At 40.7% G+C, this 20,329-nt stretch overlaps 1 protein-coding gene across 2 annotated transcripts in view; it reads left to right on the plus strand.

Moving 5' to 3' along the window:
• Positions 1-12,715, plus strand: part of Pip5k1a (phosphatidylinositol-4-phosphate 5-kinase type 1 alpha) — a 50,937-nt gene extending 38,222 nt beyond the window's left edge. The window contains exons 9-16 of one of the 2 annotated variants that reach the window (XM_076861858.1): positions 1,622-1,827; positions 2,850-2,933; positions 4,125-4,173; positions 4,348-4,432; positions 5,816-5,962; positions 6,217-6,346; positions 10,566-10,611; positions 11,106-12,715. In XM_076861858.1, coding sequence (XP_076717973.1) covers positions 1,622-1,827; positions 2,850-2,933; positions 4,125-4,173; positions 4,348-4,432; positions 5,816-5,962; positions 6,217-6,346; positions 10,566-10,611; positions 11,106-11,108 — 750 coding nt within the window. In that variant the 3' untranslated portion in view covers positions 11,109-12,715. The remainder of the gene's footprint in view (positions 1-1,621; positions 1,828-2,849; positions 2,934-4,124; positions 4,174-4,347; positions 4,433-5,815; positions 5,963-6,216; positions 6,347-10,565; positions 10,612-11,105) is intronic. The other variant, XM_076861859.1, reaches the window with a different exon arrangement.
• Positions 12,716-20,329: the final 7,614 nt, after the last annotated feature.

Raw genomic sequence — 20,329 nt, forward strand, 5'->3', positions numbered from 1 at the left:
TTTAACTGCTTTTGCAAAATCATCTTCCTCTGCTCAGTCCAGAATATTGTCCATTCTTGCCTTTGTTTGCTCAGTCTGCATCTGCTTCCAAGGATAATGTCTATTTTAGATTGTATCCTTCAATTGCAAGGACTGGAGACTTACTCAACCAATGGAGCCAGGTTTTTTTCACACTGTGCACAAAAAAAAAAAATCCTAGGCTTAGGTTTTCCTCTCCTTTTATTTCATCCTTCTATCAGCATACCCTTGGTTGAGTTTGCACAGCACTGGAAGTATACCCAGGCTTCTTTATTTTTTGGTACAGGAAATTGAACGCAGGGGTGCTTAACCACTTAGCCACATCCCCATCCCTTTTTTGTTTTTTGTTTTAAGACAGGGTCTCCCTAAGTTATTGAGGCTAGCTTTGAACTTGCAACTGGCCACAAATTTGCAATACCCCTGCCTTAGCCTCCTGAGTTCGTGGGATTACAGGCATGTACCACCTGACCTGGGAGACCAGGCTGCTGCTGCTACTACTACTTTTTTTTTTTTTTTAGTATTTATTTTTTAATTTTAGGTGGACACAATAGCTTTTTATTATTTTTTTTAATGTGGTGCTGAGAATCGAACCCAGTGCCTCACGCATGCTAGGCAAGCACACTACCACTTGAGCCACATCCCCGGCCCAAGACCAGACTTCTTAATATGACATATATTGTGCCCTCATTGTCTTGCCCATAATCTTCTACACCAGGTATTTGCATATTATGTTCTAGCAATACCAGATTTTATCTCCCTGCACAAAATGTGCTGTTTTGCGCTCCCAGTTTTAGCAACGTTCTTTCCTGCCTTTATTTACTTGGGCTTATTTTATGTCCAATTTCTACTTCATAAATCCATTAGAGGTGTGCTTTTCTGTCACATAAATACTTCTCTTGTTGCATATGTTAGACTGTATTGCCTTTATTTACATTTGTAGCCCTTAATATGCTTGAAGACAGAAATCCTTTGTGTGTTTATGTCTCTGTGTACATGGTGTGGGGTATTGAACCCAGGGCCTTGTGCCTGGTAGGCAAGTACTCTACCATTGAGCTACACCCCAGCCCCGAAACTCATCAAGTATCTACATATCTAAGTGTATATCTATAACACATGGTGGGATTCAGTAAATTTTGAACTGAATTAAAGCTGATAGTCTGCTCTGTTACAAAGAATACTTTTTTTCAGTTGTTGCTGGACCTTTATTTATTTTTATGTGACGCTGAGAATGGAACCCAGTGCCTCACACTTGCTAGGCAAGCACTCTACCACTGAGCCACAACCGCCCGCAGCCCCTATAAAGTATGCTTTTACTTAGACTTTAATTGTGGATTCCTTATAGCACAAATACATATTCCTTGTTACCTTGAGAATATAGTGTTATTTTCATGAAGAAATACAAGGAGTATCTGTGGGTTGGCAGTGGGATTTGAAAAATTAATTTCCTTTACTCAAATGAGAGAAAGATAAAGGGGTATAATTAAAGACTGACCAGAGAGCTTAATATTCTCTTCTCCAAAGAGTAGGAAGAACAATGGACAATTTTATGGTTAGCCCTAAAGGTTCATATCATATTTGTTTGGTTGCTTGTTTTTTCCATTAGGTGCTGCAGAGTTTTAAGATAATGGATTACAGTCTTTTAATGTCAATCCACAACATAGATCATGCACAACGAGAGCCCTTAAATAATGAAACACAATACTCATTTGACACGCGCAGACCAGCTCCCCAAAAAGCTCTCTACTCCACAGCCATGGAATCCATTCAGGGCGAGGCTCGACGAGGTGGAACCATGGAGACAGAAGATCAGTGAGTAGGCTCGGGTACCAGGGAGGTGAGCACAAGCTCACAGCACTTTTCTTTAAGGAACGTACTTGGGTTCTGGAAAGAAAGAATAGCTTTGATTCAGCAGTCAAACCAGCAACATTAATGCTTACAGAACCATAGGAAGACCTTTCTTAAGGAGGTCGGGGAGAGAGGGGGCAAGAGGTTAAAAAAAGATGGTGGGATGAGATGTCCATCTTAAGTGTATTAAGACACGAGTGGTGTGAATATACTTTGTATACAACCAGAGATATGAAAAATTGTACTCTATACGTGTAATATGAATTGTAATGAATTCTGCTGTCATAAATTTAAAAAATTTAAATAAAAGAATATAAAAGGAAAGGAGGAGGTCTTTGATTTGGGGTTTATCTGGGAAGGTGAGCCACCCAAGATGAAAAGAGTGAGTCTTAGACACATAAATGAAAATTATAACTTTATAATAATGACTTCTTAATGTAAGGCATATTCTTAGCATCATGGATTTAACTAATGTTAGTAAAATACATGAAGTTTCTTTAGGTATCCTATAATATGACTGTTGAAGAGTATCTTGGGGCTGGGGTTCTGGCTCAGTGCTATAGCGCTTGCCTGGCGTGTGTGAGGCACTGGGTTCAAATCTCAGCACCACATATAAATAAATAAATAAAATAAAGGTTCAGCAATAAATAAAAAAATATTAAAAAAAGAAGAAGAATATCTTAGTGGGCATAAGTTAAAATATGAAAGTTCTTAGGAAGTTTAGTTAATTGGGGGAGTATTCCCCAAATTGCTATGTAATAGTGATTCTACAGTCTCTGATGGGGTAGGAGACATAATTAAGGAGATTGTAAAGAAGACTAAAATGGGTTTCTTGGGACTTGAGGAAGGATTTCATTCTCTTATAGTTTATGAAAAATGAGTCAGTTATGTTTAGGTCTGAGTTCCATGTTCTAATTTGAATTAGGGTTAGGAGAAGCCTCTGCCTGCTAGCCAACAGATTTTCTAATTCTTTTTGTCTTCCCCAGTATGGGTGGCATCCCTGCCCGGAACAGTAAAGGGGAAAGGCTCCTGCTTTATATTGGCATTATTGATATTCTGCAGTCTTACAGGTAAGAAATGTATAGACCTCAAAGTAGGAGACAGAGTAAATGCAGATAGCTACTCATGTTTCTTTTTTAGATGGATCTATCATCACACCCTTCCTAAAGCAAAAACATTGAGTTGCCATTGGAGTGTTTAACCCATTGGTTTTCTAAACTTCCTTGATTTAACCTCTCTTCCTGGCTTCCCTACCCCACCACTTCCCCAAACATGATATATATATACCTTCTCTGGAAAGCTGAATCGGTCCTCAGAAGCACCAGAGTGGAACATGCCATCTGCCTGGCTCTTTGTGAAAACCTATGAGATGGGTCATACTCCACATTGGAGTATAGCTAGAAGCATATTCCCTTTCCCACAGTGGAAAAACAAGAAGATCACTGTTCTATAAAGGTATCAGCCTATGGAAATACTACATGATCTCACTTCTATGTGGAACCTAAAATGGTTTAAACTAAAGAAGCAGAGAGTAAAATGTTGGCTCCTAGCAGATAAGGAGACAGGGATAGGAGAAATTGGTTAAAAGGTACCAGGAATCAGTTATATGGATGAAATAAGGGTTTTTTTAGTTTATTTAATTGTTTTTTTGTTTATTTGTTTGTTCTTGTTTGTTTTTTGTAGTGCTGGGTATCAAATCCAGGGCCTCTCGTGCATGCTAGGCAAGTGCTCTACCACTGAGCTATATCCCCAGCCCATTTAAAATTAATATTATTGTCCCTGATTTGCCAGGACCTATAAACTGCCCTTTTCCTATGAAGGAATAATTGATATACATAGAAAAAGCATTGATTGCTGGGCACAGTGGTGCATACCTGTAATCAATCCCGGCAACTCAGGAGGCTGAGGCAAAAGGACTACAAGTTCAAGGCCAGTCTCAGCATATTAGTGAGGCCTTAAACAACTTAATGAGCATCTATCTCAAAAAAGAGCTGGGGATATAACTCAGTGGTAAAGTGCCCCTGGGTTCAATCCCCAGTACCTCCCCCTGTGAAGAAAAACAAAAAAGGCATTGATTTCTAATCTGAATAAGCACCGCCATGCCTTTCTCTGGAAAGCCAGCTTACCAGAGTGGAAGACTTTTTCAGATTTTGTCTTTTCAAGGTTTTATATTATTGCCTCTTCCTCCTAGGGGGAGGAGAAAAAAACCTATTAGACATTCATTCAGAAATAGTGTGTGTGATATTAATTTTTCTCTGCAGGTTTGTTAAGAAATTGGAGCATTCTTGGAAAGCACTTGTACATGATGGGGTGAGTAGCAGTCAGCTAAAAGCTTCCTCCCCACTTTTGCCTCTCTCACTCCCGATTTCATTTTGGGGTTTTATCCTTTGGACAGGGCTTGGTCTAAAGGAAAATGGTCCTTGGACTGCAGATTCTTTTATTGGGCCTTTCTCTAACTCTGTAGCCATCTCTTCCGCTCTTTAGGACACTGTATCAGTGCATCGTCCAGGCTTCTACGCTGAACGGTTCCAACGCTTCATGTGCAACACAGTGTTCAAGAAGATCCCCTGTAAGTGGCTTCTACCAGATGATCCCCCAGTGGCTCCCTTACCCCAAGAGATGGGTGGCAGGACACCTGTGTCAGGGAGCTGCAAAGGCCAAAGGCCTCTCCTGCTCTACCTACATCCTGTGAAAGCTGCTTCTCGTCTTTATGTCAGTCATTCTGTCTGTCCCAGTCGTTTCCGAGTTGCTGCTTTCCCCTTGGCTCTCCCTCCATGTGTCATTGAGGTGAGGGCCTTTTCTGGGGAATTGGTGGGATTGTAAAAATGTGTAGTTATGAATGTAGAATCCATGCTGCAGTCTCAGACAAAGCCAGGCTTTTATGTACAGGGAGTGATAGGCAAAGATGTTACCAGTATTATATCTTCTGTCCATGCCCCAGGTACCAAGCAGTTCTCAGACTAGTTGCTGTGGGTGAAGCATTTCTGGTTTCTGCTTAAAACCTCAACTTTATGGGTTTAGAAGTTCCAGTTTGGGTGTGGTAATGTCCTGTCTAAAACAAGATAAAATTAAAAGATGGGGATGTAGCTCAGTGATAGAGTGCTTGTCTAACATGTGTGAGCCCCTGGATTTAAGAAAGACAGACTGAGCTGGGCATGGTGATATAAGCCTGTAATCCCAGCAACTTGGGAGGCTGAGGCAGGAGGACTGCAAGTTCAAAGCCAGCCTCAGAAACTTTGGGCCCTACCTATCTCAAAATGAAAAATAAAAAGGGCTGAGGATGTGGCTCAGTGGTTAACCACCCCTGGGTTCAATCTTTGGTACCAAGGGATAAAACAAGGTAGGGGGAAGTGCCAATATGTTCCTCGTCCCCCAACCATCCATGCTGTTGCCATGGTAAATTCCAGCTCTTCCTTCCTTCATCTCATCAGACATCAGTAATCCTTTAGTGAGATGTAGAGGACCTAAACATGTCAGACAGTTTTATGGGGGATGGAAAAATCCTATCTTTTCAAAGTGACACATAAATAAGTATAGATTACAGTGTTGGGTGCATACGTGTTAAGAAGATTACAGTCAGGGGGTTCATCTTTTAGGTTGTGGGGGGAATACTACTAAAGAACAAGGGAATTATAGAAAAGAGCACATCTCATCAGGTGGAAGCAAAACTATCAAGGTTGCATATAGGAGAAAGGGAGGGAGATGAGTATGTGTCATCTTTCTTCTGAGTTTTCTGCTTCTTTCCTAAATGAAGTGAAATGAAACACCTCCCACTCCAAATAGTAATTTATAGAGCCTTCTTCATTGACATTAACCCTTGTTCCTCCTTTGCTTCAGAAGAACAACTTTGGCTGTGTGTACCAACTCCTGGGTACACTAGGAGTTTGTATCTGTGTCTTGGTGATGGTTTCTGAAGGGGGTGCTAAGTAGGCTCTTTCTTTCCCTTTTGAAGTGAAGCCCTCTCCTTCCAAAAAGTTTCGGTCTGGCTCATCTTTCTCTCGGCGATCAGGCCCCAGCGGCAATTCCTGCATTACTTCCCAGCCATCCGTCTCTGGGGAACACAAAGCACAAGTGACAACAAAGGCGGAAGTGGAGCCAGGTCAGCGCCAGGGCTGGGGCTTCTTGTGTGATTGGGCATGCCCTCCCTCCCTTCTGAGACCTTATCTTTGGCCAGGAATTCTACTCCCCATTTCTATCCAGGAAAAGCCAACTTATTCCAGTTTTTCCCTTACCCCATTTCCTTCCTTCCTTCCTTCCTTCCTTCCTTCCTCCCTCCCTCCCTTCCTCCCTCCCTCCCTCTTTCTCTCTCTCTCTCTTTCTTTCTTTTTTAATAATATTCTTTTTCTTTTCCAGATGTTCATCTCGGTCGTCCTGATGTTTTACCTCAGACTCCACCTTTGGAAGAAATCAGTGAAGGCTCACCTGTTCCTGGCCCCAGTTTCTCACCTGTAGTTCCAGAGACTTTGCAGATACTAAATACAAGGTTGGTTTTTTGGCCCCTTTCTCCATGTATCTTATCTTTTCTGTCTTCAGGTCTTTGGGAACCTCCATAATCCTATTTTTCTGTGGATCATTGTTAGTTGCTCTTCACTAGGATTTGTGCAGGTTCTCCTTCAGCTATTTGGAAAAGTGTGGGGATAAGGGAGATCTGTGTGTGCAGACTTTCTGATATTCACTCACATATCCTAACTAACCCTTCATCTCCTGGTGGTAATGTGAAAATTCTCACTTAGAGTTTAAGGCTGGGGGCTGGAATTATGGCTCAGTGGTAAAGCCCTGACCTAGCATGTGTGAGGCACTGGGTTCGATTCTCAGCATCACATATAAATAAAAGAACAAAATAAGGGTCCATCAACAACTAAAAAATATTAAAAAAAAAAAAAAAGAATGTAAAGCTGGAAAAATCTTTGCTGAGTGATAAATATACATCATGATTTCCATGGTCAGGAAACCAGGTTCAGCTTAACTAGGTCTTCTGGCTCAAGGTTTCTCATGAGGTGGCGGCAATCAAGCTATTTCTGGTGCTAGAGTCTTGTCTGAAGGTTTGACTGGGAGGATTTGCTTCTAAGCTTATTTGTGTAGTTATTGGCATGATTCAGTTCCTTGTGGATTGCTGAACTGGAAGGTCTTAGTTCTTTGCTGGCTAGGGACTGGGGGCCTCCCTCACTTCTTTGCTATGTGAGTCTCTCTGTGAGGGAGGCTCAGAGCATGGCAGTTGGCTTCTTATATGCTTGAGCAGAACCCATAATCTTTTTGTAACCTAATTACAGAATTGATAGGATACTATTACTTGTGCTTCATTTTACTGAGTAATGCAGCCCACACTCAAAAGGAAGGGATGACACAAGGATGTGAATACCAGGAGCAAGGATCATTAGGAGCTATTTTAGGAACTGCATACCACAGTCTGGCTCCTGGCTCCAAGTGACTTACATCTCTCTATGTGCAAAATTCATTTCTTTCCTCCAGAGATCTCCCAAAGTGTTATCCCTTTAGCACTGGATCAAAGCCCAGAATTTTGTTATACAAGTTGGGTCCAGATTGACTGAGTTCCCTGGGTTTAAGTTCCTTAAGCTCAGCTGCTCTACCAGAGCTCTTAGACTGTGAAACTACAAAGACAAGTTAAATTGGGCATGGTCATGCATGTTTGTAATCCCAGCTACTAGGGAGGCTGAAGCAGAAGGATCACAAGTTTGAGGCCAGCCCCAGCAACATAGCAAGACCCTTTCTCAAAATAAAAAGGGCTGGGGATGTAGTTCAGAGGGAGAGCACCTCTGGGTTTGATCCCCAGTAGCAAAAGTTAGGGGATGCTGGGGTACAGCTCATTGGTAAGGTGCTTGGCTTGGCTAATGTATGAGGTGAGGTTCTGGGTTCAGGCCCCATGTGCCCCTCTCCAAAAAAAAAAAAAAAAAAAGTGGTGAGGAGTTATGGGAGGCATGAAAGAAGTTAACTGATGCATTAGCTATTCTGAAAGTTGGGAAATGTTGGCGTTTCTTTGATTAGATCTCAAGGTGAGAGAATAATTCATGTCTCTTGGCTTGGCTTTCAGCTGAGTAATTTTTCCTTTTTTTGGTAGGGGAGTGGTGGTGGGTACTAGGGACTGAACCCAGGGGTACAAAGTTTGAAACAAGGTCTTAAGTTGCTTGGGGCCTTGCTGAATTGCTGGGGCTGGCCTTGAACTTGTGATCCTCCTGCCTCAGTCTCCTGAGCTGCTGGGATTACAGGCATGTGCCATTGTGCCCTGCTGCAATTTCTTAGTTTTAGCATTGATTGCTCTCTCAAGAGTTCCAGGTTTTTTGTTTGTTTGTGCCAAGAGTGAACCCAGGGGTGATTTACCACTGAGCTATATCTCAGTCCTTTTTTTTTTTTTTTTTTTTTTTGGTACTGGGGATTGAATTCAGGGGTGCTCAACTATTGGACCACATTCCTAGCCCTATTTTGTATTTTTATTTAGAGACAGGTTCTCAGTCGTTTACTTTAGCTGAGTCTGGCTTTGAACTCTCGATTCTCCTGCCTTCAGCCTCCCTAGCTGCTCGATTATAGGCGTGTTCCAACACACCTGGCTCCCAGTCCTTTTTTTATTTTGAAACAGAGTCTAAAATTTTGAAACAGAGTCTCAATTGCTAAATTGCCAAGTCTGGCATCAAATTTGCAATCCTCCTCCTTCAGCCTTCCAAATGGCTGGGATTATAGGTATGTACCACCATACCCTACCAAGGTTCAGAAGTTTGGAAACTTTCCAAATCCTGGCTTCTTTTTGTTTGTTAATTTTTCCATTGGGCTTGAGATGTGGCTCAGTGGTAGAATCCTTACCTTGTGTGCATGAAGCCCTGGATTTGATCTCAGCACCACCAAAATAGAAGAAGAAAAAGAAACCAGGTGACAGTTCAAGACATCGCTTGGAAATCTCCTTAGCCAGATCACCAGTTCATTACTTAGGCACATGTTCTGCTTTTCACTAACTGGACGATGTTGCTGGTAAGTTTTGTGCCATTACATTACAAGGATCTCCAAATTCCATTTCTTTTTTTCCTTTTTTAAATAATTTTTTAGGGGCTGGGGATGTGGCTCAAGCGTTAGTGCACTCACCTGGCATGCGTGTGGCCTGGGTTCGATCCTCAGCACCACATACAAACAAAGATGTTGTGTCCGCTGAAAATAAAAAAAATAAATATTGAAATTCTCTCTCTTTAAAATAATAATAATAATAATAATAATTTTTTATTATTTATTAATAATTTATATGTGGTGCTGAGAATCGAATCCAGTGCCTCACACATGCCAGGCAAGTGCGCTACTGCTGAGCCAAAGCCCCAGCCCCTCCTAATTCCATTTCTAATTAGATTTTTCTCACTGGTAACCCTAGTTAGTCCAAAATTCTATGAGTAGCACATTCAGGACACTAAACTTGCATTAAAACTCTCCTCAAAGCCATTTCCATCTTCTAAAGTCAAAGCCTTCTTTTTTGTGTGTGTGTGGCAATGGTGGTGTGGTGGTGTGGTGCTGCTGGGAATTGAACCTAGGAACTCCTTGCAGTGCTAAGTAAGCACTCTACCAGTGAGCTATACGCCTAGATCCCTAAACTTTACATTTCTGTTAGAAAAACTGCATAAATCTGTATTATCTATTGTGTAACAAGTTACCCCGAAACTTAATTTGTTCTTTTTAAATATATACGACAGTAGTGTGTATTTTGACATATATACATAGAGTATAATTTCATAGTTTTGTGGTTTTACATGATGTGGAATTATACTGGTCGTGTGTTCATGTATGAACATAGGGAAATTATGTCCAATTCATTCTACTGTCCTTCCTATTCCCATCTCCTTTCCCTTCCCTTCGTTCCCCTTTGTCTAATCTAGTGACCTTCTGTTCTTCCCTCACCTGTTGATGACTTTTTGCTGATGGTACTTCCTCAGTTCCTTGTCACATATTGTCCCATCTATTATAGGACAGCTTATATCATAGCAGCTTCCTAGCTTTCCTTAGAAGAAGCAAACTGAGAGGAAGCTAGTCTTTTCCTAACATAGTCTTAGAATTCATATTCATTTGTGCTACATTCTGTTACAAGAGAATCACTGAATTCAGCCCATACTAAAGAGGAAGAGGTGACTACCAAGAGGGAGAGATTTTGGGGAGCACATTTAGAGGCTGCCTTCCATACCTGGGAATTGAAGAAAGAAAAGCAGAGTACTATGAAATATTTTGTAGTGCTCAAGAAACTACATAATTTTAAACTAAAATAATTTAAATCTACTTCCACACTTACTTACATGGTTGGTTATAGGATTCCTTGAAGACTTTTGGACTGAGGGCAGTTTCTTGGTGACTTTTTTCTTTTGTTTATCTATCTATCTATCTATCTATTTATTTATTTATTTATTATGTGGTGCTGACTTATGTACTTAGTACTTCTAAATTGGGTAGCTTCTTAACATCTTTCTGAATCCAAAATTGATTCTGGGGCTGGGGTTGTGGCTCAGTGGTAGAGCGCTCACCTAGCACATGTGAGACCCTGGGTTCAGTCCTCAGCACCACATAAAAATAAATAAAATAAAGGTATTGTGTCCAACTACAACTAAAAAAAAAAAAAAAATTAAAAAAAATTGATTCTGAAGTGAAGCAGCATGAGATGACCTTAGAGTCTTTTTTTTTTTTTTTTAATCTAATTTTTCTCCTGTCTCTTTTTCTCCTGTTAGTTTAATGTTGGAAAAGCTTGAAATTACAGAGTCAGAGTTCTGCCATGTGAGTGTTTGGGATGTGGGGGAGGTAGAGTACTTTGGAGGGTAGAAAGTGGATCACTGACGGGTGCAGTGACACACATTTGCAATCCCAGCACACCTGTAATCCCAGTGGCTCAGGAGGCTGAGGCAGGAGGACCACAAGTTCAAAGCCAGCCTCAGCAATCTAAGCAACTCAGCAAGACCCTGTCTCTAAATAAAATATTAAAAAGGGCTGGGGATGTGGCTAAGTAGTTAAGCACCCCTGGATTCAATCCCTGGTGGTACCAATAAAAAAATGGGTCACGGATGGAATGGAGCAAGAAGTTAATTGGCAATGTTAGAGGGGTTCCCCCTAATTTTTGCTTTTTAAAGTTTTGTGAGTTTGGAACTGAGGCTAAAATAGAGAAGAAAGTGTCTTAACTTTGGCAGCTAGATTAAAATTACCTTGAATTTCATTTCTGCTTCCTTATTAAATATACTCCAAATATTTAACTTTACAATTCTTTTCCCTTTCAGTGAGCAAGAAATTCTAGAAGACCTGAATTAAGATTCTGCTGTCTCTGATCCTAGAATGTCAGCCTTTGCCCCAGGAATGCTGAGTTTTCTTCTGCTTGGTCATCAAAAAAGGAGTTATGATTTGGAGGCTAGGGGAGCTCTCCATTTCACTACCTGTAGAAGAATTTACTCTCCTTGACCTTCCTCTGAATGGGCATTAGTGCCTTGGACAATTGAGGACAGCAGTATCCCCTCCACTTAAGTTGGGTGGCATGAATTTTCAACTGGCCTGCCCTGGCTTCCACAACTGAATTTTTTCAAAGCCCGTCTTTGTGCTGGAAGTGGGGTTGCTGGACTTTGGGTTTCTTCCCTCCTCATCTACCTTTCATCAGGAGCTGGACTCTTATTAATTTCCTCAGGACAGACTGGCTGACAAATTATCCCCATCTTAGCTCTTTCTCTCTGATCCCTGAATAAGACCTTGCACTTTCTGTAAAGATTTTTGGGAGAGTAAGGGTGTTAACCACCTCCCAACCTTCTTTTTTCCTTAAAAAAGGAAAAGAACAAACAGTTCACAGCACAATTTCAAGGCAGTTTCAGATCAAATTTCAGAAGTGTCAAAGAGAGACCTATTTGTATGCCTCTTCCCACAGAAGAGCCCTGGTGTTGGTAAAGCAGAAATATGGTGACTGCTCTGCCAGCAGCAGTTCCTCTTTAAGTCCTCCTCTCTTAATTTCTCCAGGAGGAAGGAATGGAGACAGTGCAACATGGGGTTATCTTACTCCTTTTGTTAATCCAGGGTATGGGGCTCTTCAGAGCTCTTGTAGGGAGGACCCTGTTCACTGCCAGACCATATAGTTATTACTGTTCTGCAATTTGAAATGTATTCTGGTTGTTTTCTAAAAATTGAAGACTTTACATTCTCTAAAGGAGATTTCTTGTTCTTCCCATTTTCCCCCCAAAAATGTTCTGTTGTTCATGGAGCTAAGGTGGAGGGAAACTACCAAGAAGTCCATATCTACCAGAATTGAGAATGATTTCTTAAACTCTTGGGGAGCCAGTAGCCTCCTGGTAAGGTCATTGCTGTGCTACATGCTCTCTCCTCTCTCTTCATGCAGGGAAGTTGGAAGTAGGAGCTATATAAGCCCTCTCCTGCCCATCTCTAAGAGTTGTTTGTGGCTGTCTGTCTGAATTGTCCGTTCTTGTCAGGGGAAGAAGAGGGCCTTGTGTCTCAGGCAGGTTATTGAAGTCCCACAATATCTCTTCTCCATCCCACTGTACCTGGATAGTAGGTTAACCCGTACATCAAATAACTGTCTATATTAGACGCCTCCAACCAGTTTCTGGCTGCCTGTCTTTGCTGCCATGTTTTTTACAAGACGGAAAGAAACAATTCTTGCTATTTTTTTTCATAATTTACTATTTATGATGTATTTAAATGTTTTATTCAGGACAGAGTTCTGTAAGGGGTGGGAGGGGATATTTGAGGGAGGGCTGGGTCTTAGGGAAAGGAATAGGGAACTCATCGTTTTTATGAAGTGTTACTATTTGCCTCTACTTTGTATTGTTCAGAAATGGCAAAATGTGATAATAATAAATATCATTTTAATGTATTAAACTTTCATCACTTATTTAGACCTCTTATTGTGTTTTTTGTTTCTTTGTTTATTTAAATACTGGGAATTGAATCCATGGACTTGCACCTAATTCAAGTGCTCTACCACTGAGATATACACCCCACCCCTCTAGGTACCTTTACTTTTTCCCATTACTGGATATTGACCTGGGACTCTTTATCTTTTGGGGGAGCGGGTTCTGGGGATTGAACCCAGTGATGTTTTACCACCAAGCTACAACCTAACACTTCTTTTGGTGGGGGGTGGTTCTGGAAATCGAACCCCAGGGTGCTCTACTATTGAGCATCCCCAGCCCTTTGATTGATTTTTGGTGCTGGGGCTGGAACCTCAGTTCCATGCTAGGCAAGCATTCTACCTCTGAGCTGCATCCCAGTCTTTAGCTTTATTTTGAGACAGTATCTCACTAAGTTGCTTAGGGCCTTGCTCACTTGCTGAGAGATTGGCCTCTAGCCTGTAATCCTGCCTCAGCCTCCTGAGTCACTTACAGATGGATTGCTTACAATTACATGCACGCTCTACTGTGCTCAGCAGTTAAGTCATTTTAAGGCATAGAGATAGGGAAGCTTTAGAGAATCCTCCTTTCCATACCACTATTCCCTATCCTGTTAAGAATATTTTACAAATATTTATGTAGCAGCTAGTGAGTAATGCCCAAAGCAGTTGGAGGTCAAAAAGTGGAAAAACATTAGAGAAAAATAATTCAGGAGAGGGTGTGTCTTCAGTGGTAAAGCACTTGCCTAGGATACTCCAGGCCCTGGGTTCAATGTCCATTGTTGCAAAACACCCAAAACCAAAAAATAATTCAAAGACAATCTGTTAACATTTTTTTTTAAAACTGGGGATGCTTAACCACTAAGCCACATCCCCAAACTTTTTTTTTTTTTTTAATATTTTTTAGTTGTAGTTGGACAGAATACCTTTATTTTATTTATTTTTATGTGGTGCTGAGGACTGAACCCAGGGTCTCACATGTGCTAGGCGAGCGCTCTACCACCAGCCCCAACCTTTTTTTTTAGATGGCATCCCTATGTTGCTCAAAGCCTTGCTAAGTTGCTGAGGCTGGCTTTGAGAACTTGTGATCCTGCCTCAGCCTCCTGAGCCACTGGGATTAGAGGCATGCACCATGCATGACTCTGTTAACAAAGTTTTATCAGAATGGATAGAAAAAGCAAACTGGTTGGACTAGAAGTCAGATGTGAGGTGATGTGAGTCTGGGTTGGTGAGCAATTGGAAAACAAAGTTAACAGCATTGAGATGGTAACAAAAACTTGATGGGGTGGGGCATGGTGGTCCATGTGTGTAATCCCAGTGGCCTCAGTGGCTCAGGAGGATCTCGAGTTCAAAGCTAGCCTCAGCAAAAGTGAGGCACACTAAGCAACTCAGTGAGACCCGGTCTAAAAAAAAATACAAACTAGGGCTGGCTCAGTGGTCGAGTGCCCCTGAGTTCAATCCCTAATACCAAACAACAACAAAACACTTGGGGCTGGGGTTGTAGCTCAGTGGTAGAGCGCTTGCCTAGCCTCGGTGAGGCACTGGGTTCGATCCTCGGCACTACATTAAAAAATAATAAAGGTTAAATTCTTTTTTAAAAAAATAATTATTTTTTAGTTTTAGATGGACAGAATATCTTTATTTATTTTTATGTGGTGCTGAGGATTGAACCCAGGACTCGCATGCCAGGCGAGTGCGCTACCACTTGAGCCACATCCCGAGCCCCAGGTTAAATTCTTAATAAAACTTGATGGGTCTGGGTACAGTGGTGCACACCTGTAATCCCAGCAATTTGGAAAGCTAAAGCAGGAAGATGAAAAGTTCCAGGACAGCTGGGGCAATTTAGGGAGACCTTGTCTCTAGAAAATAAAAAGGGCAGAGGATGTAACTCAGTGATAGACCACTTGGCTAGCATGTGTGAGGCCCTAGTTTCAATCCTCAGTACTGCAAAAAAAAGTAAAACCATGTGATAGAATCATTGGATTGGAAGAGGAATTAGGGATTCTTGGTTTAATTTTGACTTTAACTCACAAGTTCAGCCCTCATTTAATCTGGATAAAAAGAAAGTAATTTTCGCTAACAGGAATTGTATCTAAATGTATTTTAAGCATACATGGTTTTAATTTTTATTATTTATTTATTTATGCTACCCTGACCTTATCATTCCCTCTTCAGTTTACAGCTGACAATGGAGTACAGTAGATACCCTTTTCTGGTCAGAGGATCCCTCTAGTGGTGAGTGTCAGCTAGTGTTCATTCTATAGCTGCACCCTAATTTCTATTCAGATACAAACAAGGTCTATTTGTGTAAAACTTCTGTAATAAAAAGGGACACTAAATCCTAGTAAGAACTGGGGATACAGCTCAGTTGACAGAGTGCTTGCCTCACATGCACAAGGCTGAGGGTTCAATCCCTAGTACCACCACCAAAAAAAAGAAAGAAAAAATCATAGTAAAATTGAAAATCCTCATATGCTCTAGTGTTTTAAGAGTGTCAGACTCAGCTATTCCAAAAAGGTATTCATCATTAAACAAAGACTCTCCAGTGGAAATAAGATCCAAGATTAAACTATTTATACTTCAGTTATTTGGGGACATGAAAATCTGGTTGTTTTTTGGGGCTGGACCACATATAAACAAAGATGTTGTGTCCGCCGAAAACTAAAAAATAAATATTTAAAAAATTCTCTCTCAAAAAAAAAAAAAGAAAATCTGGTTATTTTAAAATCTTCTAAAATTGCTGCTTAGTCAAGAACGGTGATGTACATCTGTAATTTCAGCTGCTCTGAAGGCTGAAGTAGAAGGATCGCAAGTTGCAGACCAGTTTGGGCAATCTGCAAAAATTGAAAAGGGTTAGCAATGAAACTCAGTGATAGTGTGCCTCTGGGTTCAATCCCCAGCACTGCAAAATTTAAATAATTTTAAAAAGATGGGGCTGGGGCTGTAGCTCAGTGGTAGAGTGCTTGCCTCGCATGTGTGAGGAACTGGGTTCAATCCTCAGCACAACATAAAATTAAATAAATAAAGGTATTTTTAAAATGTGTTAAAATTTATAAACGACTGGGGATGTGATTCAGTGGTAGAGCACCCCTGGATTCACTTTCTAATACTACAAAAGAAATTCAAAAGTCCATTAATAAGGATCTGATTGCTGGTTCCCATTTATCTTTCCTCTTCCCTTTTTTTTTTTTTTTTTTTTTGCACCAGGAATTTAACTCAGGGGCACTTGACCACTGACCCACATCCCAGCCCTGTTTTGTATTTTATTTAGAGACAGGGTCTCACTGAGTTGCTTAGTGCCTTGCTGTTGCTGAGGCTGGCTTTGAACTCTGATCCTCCTGCCGCTGGTTCTTTTTTCCTTTTTACCCAAATTTCCAAAAGTAAGGGTAGTATGGTGAATCACCATGTACATTATAACTCAATTTCAATAATCATCAACATAAATAATGCCAGTCTGGGGTTAGGGATACAGCTCAGTGGTGGAGTGCTTGCCTAGCTTCTGAAGCCCTGGATTTGATCCCCAGTACTGGGGGAAGGGGGGAAGTTAGTCATCTATACTTTATGCTCCACCCGCTACTTTCTTTCTGCATTTCTAAAGGATCAGGTTGAAATGGTTCTAGACATCATATCCTTTCATCCATAAATATTCCAACACATGCTAGACAAGTGCTTTACCACCAATTGTACCCCCAACCACTAAAACCTACATTTTTTTACTTTTTTGCATGCTGGGGATATAAAGGCCTTGGAGATAAACCCAGTCCTGATAAGGACTTTTTAAAAAATATTATTTTGGGCTGGGGATGAGGCTCAAGCGGTAGCGGCTCGCCTGGCATGCATCCGGCTCGGGTTGGATTCTCAGCACCACATACAAAGAAAGATGTTGTGTCCGCCGAAAATTAAAAAAAAAAAAAAAAAAAAAAAAGAATATTTAAAAAAATAAAACTTCTCTTTCTCTTTCTAAAAAAATAAAAAATATTATTTCAAAAAAATTTAATTCCTGAATATCAAGTATCAATCACTTTTCAGAGTTACTCAATTGTTTTACAAATTATTTTACTTGGGCAGCAGGGGCAGGGGGAGACTAGGGATTGAACCCAGAGGAGGCTTTTTTTTTTTTTTTAATATTTATTTATTTTTTATTTTTCGGTGGACACAACATCTTTGTTTGTATGTGGTGCTGAGGATCCAACCGGGGAGGCATGCATGCATGCTACCTCTTGAGCCACATCCCCAGTCCAACTTTTTTTTTTTTTAATACTTTTTAGTTGTAGTTGGACACACAATATCTTTGTTTTATTTATTTTTATGTGGCGCTGAGGATTGAACCCAGGGCCTCGAATGTGCTAGGCGAGCGCCCTACCGCTGAGGCACAGCCCCAGCCACCCAGAGGAGACTTTTTATTTTGTATTTTGAGACAGGGTTTCACTAAGTTGCTTAGGGCCTCTCTGAGGCCAGCTGAGGCTGGCCTTGAATTTATAATCCTTCTGGCTCAGCCTCCCAAATTGCTGGAATTACAGGTATATGACACCATGCCTGGCTACAAATGAATTTTTTTTTTTTTTTTTTTTTTTTTTTTTTTTTTTTAAGAGAGAAAGAGAGGGCTGGGGATGTGACTCAAGCGTTAGGGCGCTCGCCTGGCATGCTTGCAGCCCGGGTTTGATCCTCAGCACCACATACAAACAAAGATGTTATGTCCGCTGAAAACTAAAAAATAAATATTAAAATTCTCTCTATATCTATCTCTATTTAAAAAAAAAGAGAGAAAGAGAGAGTTTTTTGATATTTATTTTTATTTTTTTTTTAGTTTTCCGCGGACACAACATCTTTGTTTGTATGTGGTGCTGAGAATCCAACCCGGGCCGCATGCATGCCAGGCGAGCGCGCTACCGCTTGAGCCACATCCCCAACTCCAACAAATGAATTTTTACAAGTAATTTTCTGTTTCTTTTTGTTTTTCTTTAATACTGGACATTGAACCCTGGGGTGCTTCTCCAATCCTTTTTTTTTTTGGGGGGGGGGGGACAGGGTCTTTCTAAATTGGTTTGGCTGGCTCTGAACTTGGAATCAGTCTCCTGAGTTGCTGAAACTGCAGGTGTGCACCACTGTGCCTAGCTTACAAATTGTTTGTTTTGGTTGGTTTTTTTTTTTTTTTTTTTGGCCCCACAAATTTCTCTTGAACTCCCAAGGTTTTTCTCCTACCCACAGTGTCTCTTGTTAAGGTCATTAATGCCCTCTCATTTTGCTAAATATATCAGTCTTCATCTTTCTTGATGTCAACAGCAGCTGAGTTTACTTCCTCTCTGAAACATTTTCTTCACTAGGCTTCTGGGATACTACTTTCTCCTGGTTGTTTTTATCAGGGGTTGCTCCATCACTCATCTAAATATCAAAGTATCCCAGGGTTCAGTCATAGGACCCTTTCCCTTCTTAACCTACATGCATTTCCTAGGGAATATGTTCATTTGTTGTTTTGTTTTTGAAAGATTTTTTTTTTTTTTTTTTTTTTTTTTTTTTTTTGGTGCTAGGGATTGAACCCAGGGCCTTGTACAAGGCAAGCACTCTACCAACTGAGCTATATCCCCAGCCCTGTTGTTTTGTTTTTGAGAGTGTTCTTCTTATGTTGCCTACTTGCTCTCAAACTTCTGGATTTAAGTGGTCCTCCCACCTCAGCCTTCCTGCTGGAACTATAGACTTGCACCACTGAGCCTGGCTTCCCTAGATTTTTTAAATTTTAGTTTATGCTGTGTTAGGGATTCAACTCATAGCCTTGAACATGCTAGACAAGTGCTCTACCACTGCACTACATTCCCAGCCTTATTGTAAAATAGTAATACAGCTATACATGCTTTCTAAAATTTTATTATTATAGCAGATTTTTAAATCTTTATTTTCAATTTTTATGGTCACTTAGTTGTATTTACATTATGTGGCTTGTTTGGTTTTTGTTCACTTTTTTTTTTTGGTATTAGGGATTAAACCCAAGGAGGCTTAAACACTGTCCTACATCCCCAGCCCTTTTATTTTTTATTATTTTGAGATAGGATCTCCCTAAGTTGCTCAGGGCCTCCCTAAGTTGTTGAGGTTGACTTTGAACTTGCTATCCTCCTGCCTCAGCCTCCCAAGCCACTGGGATTACAGGAATGAACCACCATGTCTGGCAGGCTTTTGCTTTTTTTCTTTAGATAATTTTCATGTTTTTTTAAAAAGCATTTGGGGTTCTGGGGTACAGCTCAGTGGTAGAAAGGGTACTAACCATGCACAAGGCTCTGGGTTCAATCCTCAGCACCTTCCCCTCACTAATTTTGCATATGCTTTTTTTTTTTTTTTTTTTTTTATACCGGGGATTAAATCCAGGGGCACTTAACTACTGAGCTGCAACCCTAGCCCCCCCTTCCCTTTTTTCCTTTAGAGATATGAAAATTTTACTCGTATGTAAGTTGCAATGGTTACCTATAATTCTTTTTTTTTTTTAATTTTTTTTTTTAAAGAGAGAGTGAGAGAGGAGAAAGAGAGAGAGATAGAATTTTTTAATATTTATTTACTTATTTTTTGTTATCGGTGGACACAACATCTTTGTTTTGTATGTGGTGCTGAGGATAGAACCCGGGCCGCACACATGCCAGGTGAGCGCGCTACCGCTTGAACCACATCCCCAGCCCACCTATAATTCTTGAACAAAGCATTTTTGAATATTATTTATTTTTGGTACTGGGGATTGAATGCAGGGACACTTTACCACTTAGTCCCCTTTTTATTTTTTATTTTGAGACAGGGTCTTCCTAAGTAGCCTATGCTGGCTTTTGAATGTGGAGATCTTCCTACCTCAACCTGAGGAGTCCTTAGGATTATAGGCATGCGCCACTGCACCAGACTTCGAATATTCTTATTAACCAAACTCGTATTAGTTTGTCTCCCATTCTTTGGAGGATTAAATTATTTTTTGGTCAAACCTTTTCTGAACTCCTACCTTGTGTCAGGTTTACTAATGGGCTCAAGAACTGCAATGATTGGTAGCACAATACAATAGACACTAGTATGGCCCTATGTATAAACGTGGCTGTATAACCAATGTGATCCTGCAATATGTACACGTGGAAAAATAAGATTATGTTCCCCATTTGAATCAAATGTATGATATGTCAAGATCATTGTAATGTTTTGAGCAACTAATAAAAAATTTAAAAAAAAGCACTGCAATGATTTAGAAACCTTTCCTCCCTTTAGTTATATGGGGAAAACAGATATGTAAACAAATTCAATTCAGGGTATAAGGGTTTATAGTAGATGGATGAAGTGGTATGGGGACCAGAGGTGGTAGCTAAAAGGTCCTTACAGCTCCTGCGCCACTTTTTTTTTTTTTTTTTTTTTAACCACTGAGCCACATCTCCAAAACCTTTTCTAAATTTTGCAACAAGGTCTAGCTAAATTGCTGAGACTGGCTCAGCCTGAAGATCCGCCCCTCTTTAAAAATGACAACGCTGCTGGGCGTGGTAGCAAACACCAGTGATTTCAGTGACTCTAGAGACTGAGGCAGGAGAAGCGCAAATTCCGGAGGAGCCTGGGCAATTTAGTGAGCCTCTGTCCACCCCCTACCCCAAAAAAGGTGGGCGGGGA

Source organism: Callospermophilus lateralis, chromosome 7 (assembly GCF_048772815.1).
Source record: "Callospermophilus lateralis isolate mCalLat2 chromosome 7, mCalLat2.hap1, whole genome shotgun sequence".
In the NCBI taxonomy this organism is placed as follows: Eukaryota; Metazoa; Chordata; class Mammalia; order Rodentia; family Sciuridae; genus Callospermophilus; species Callospermophilus lateralis.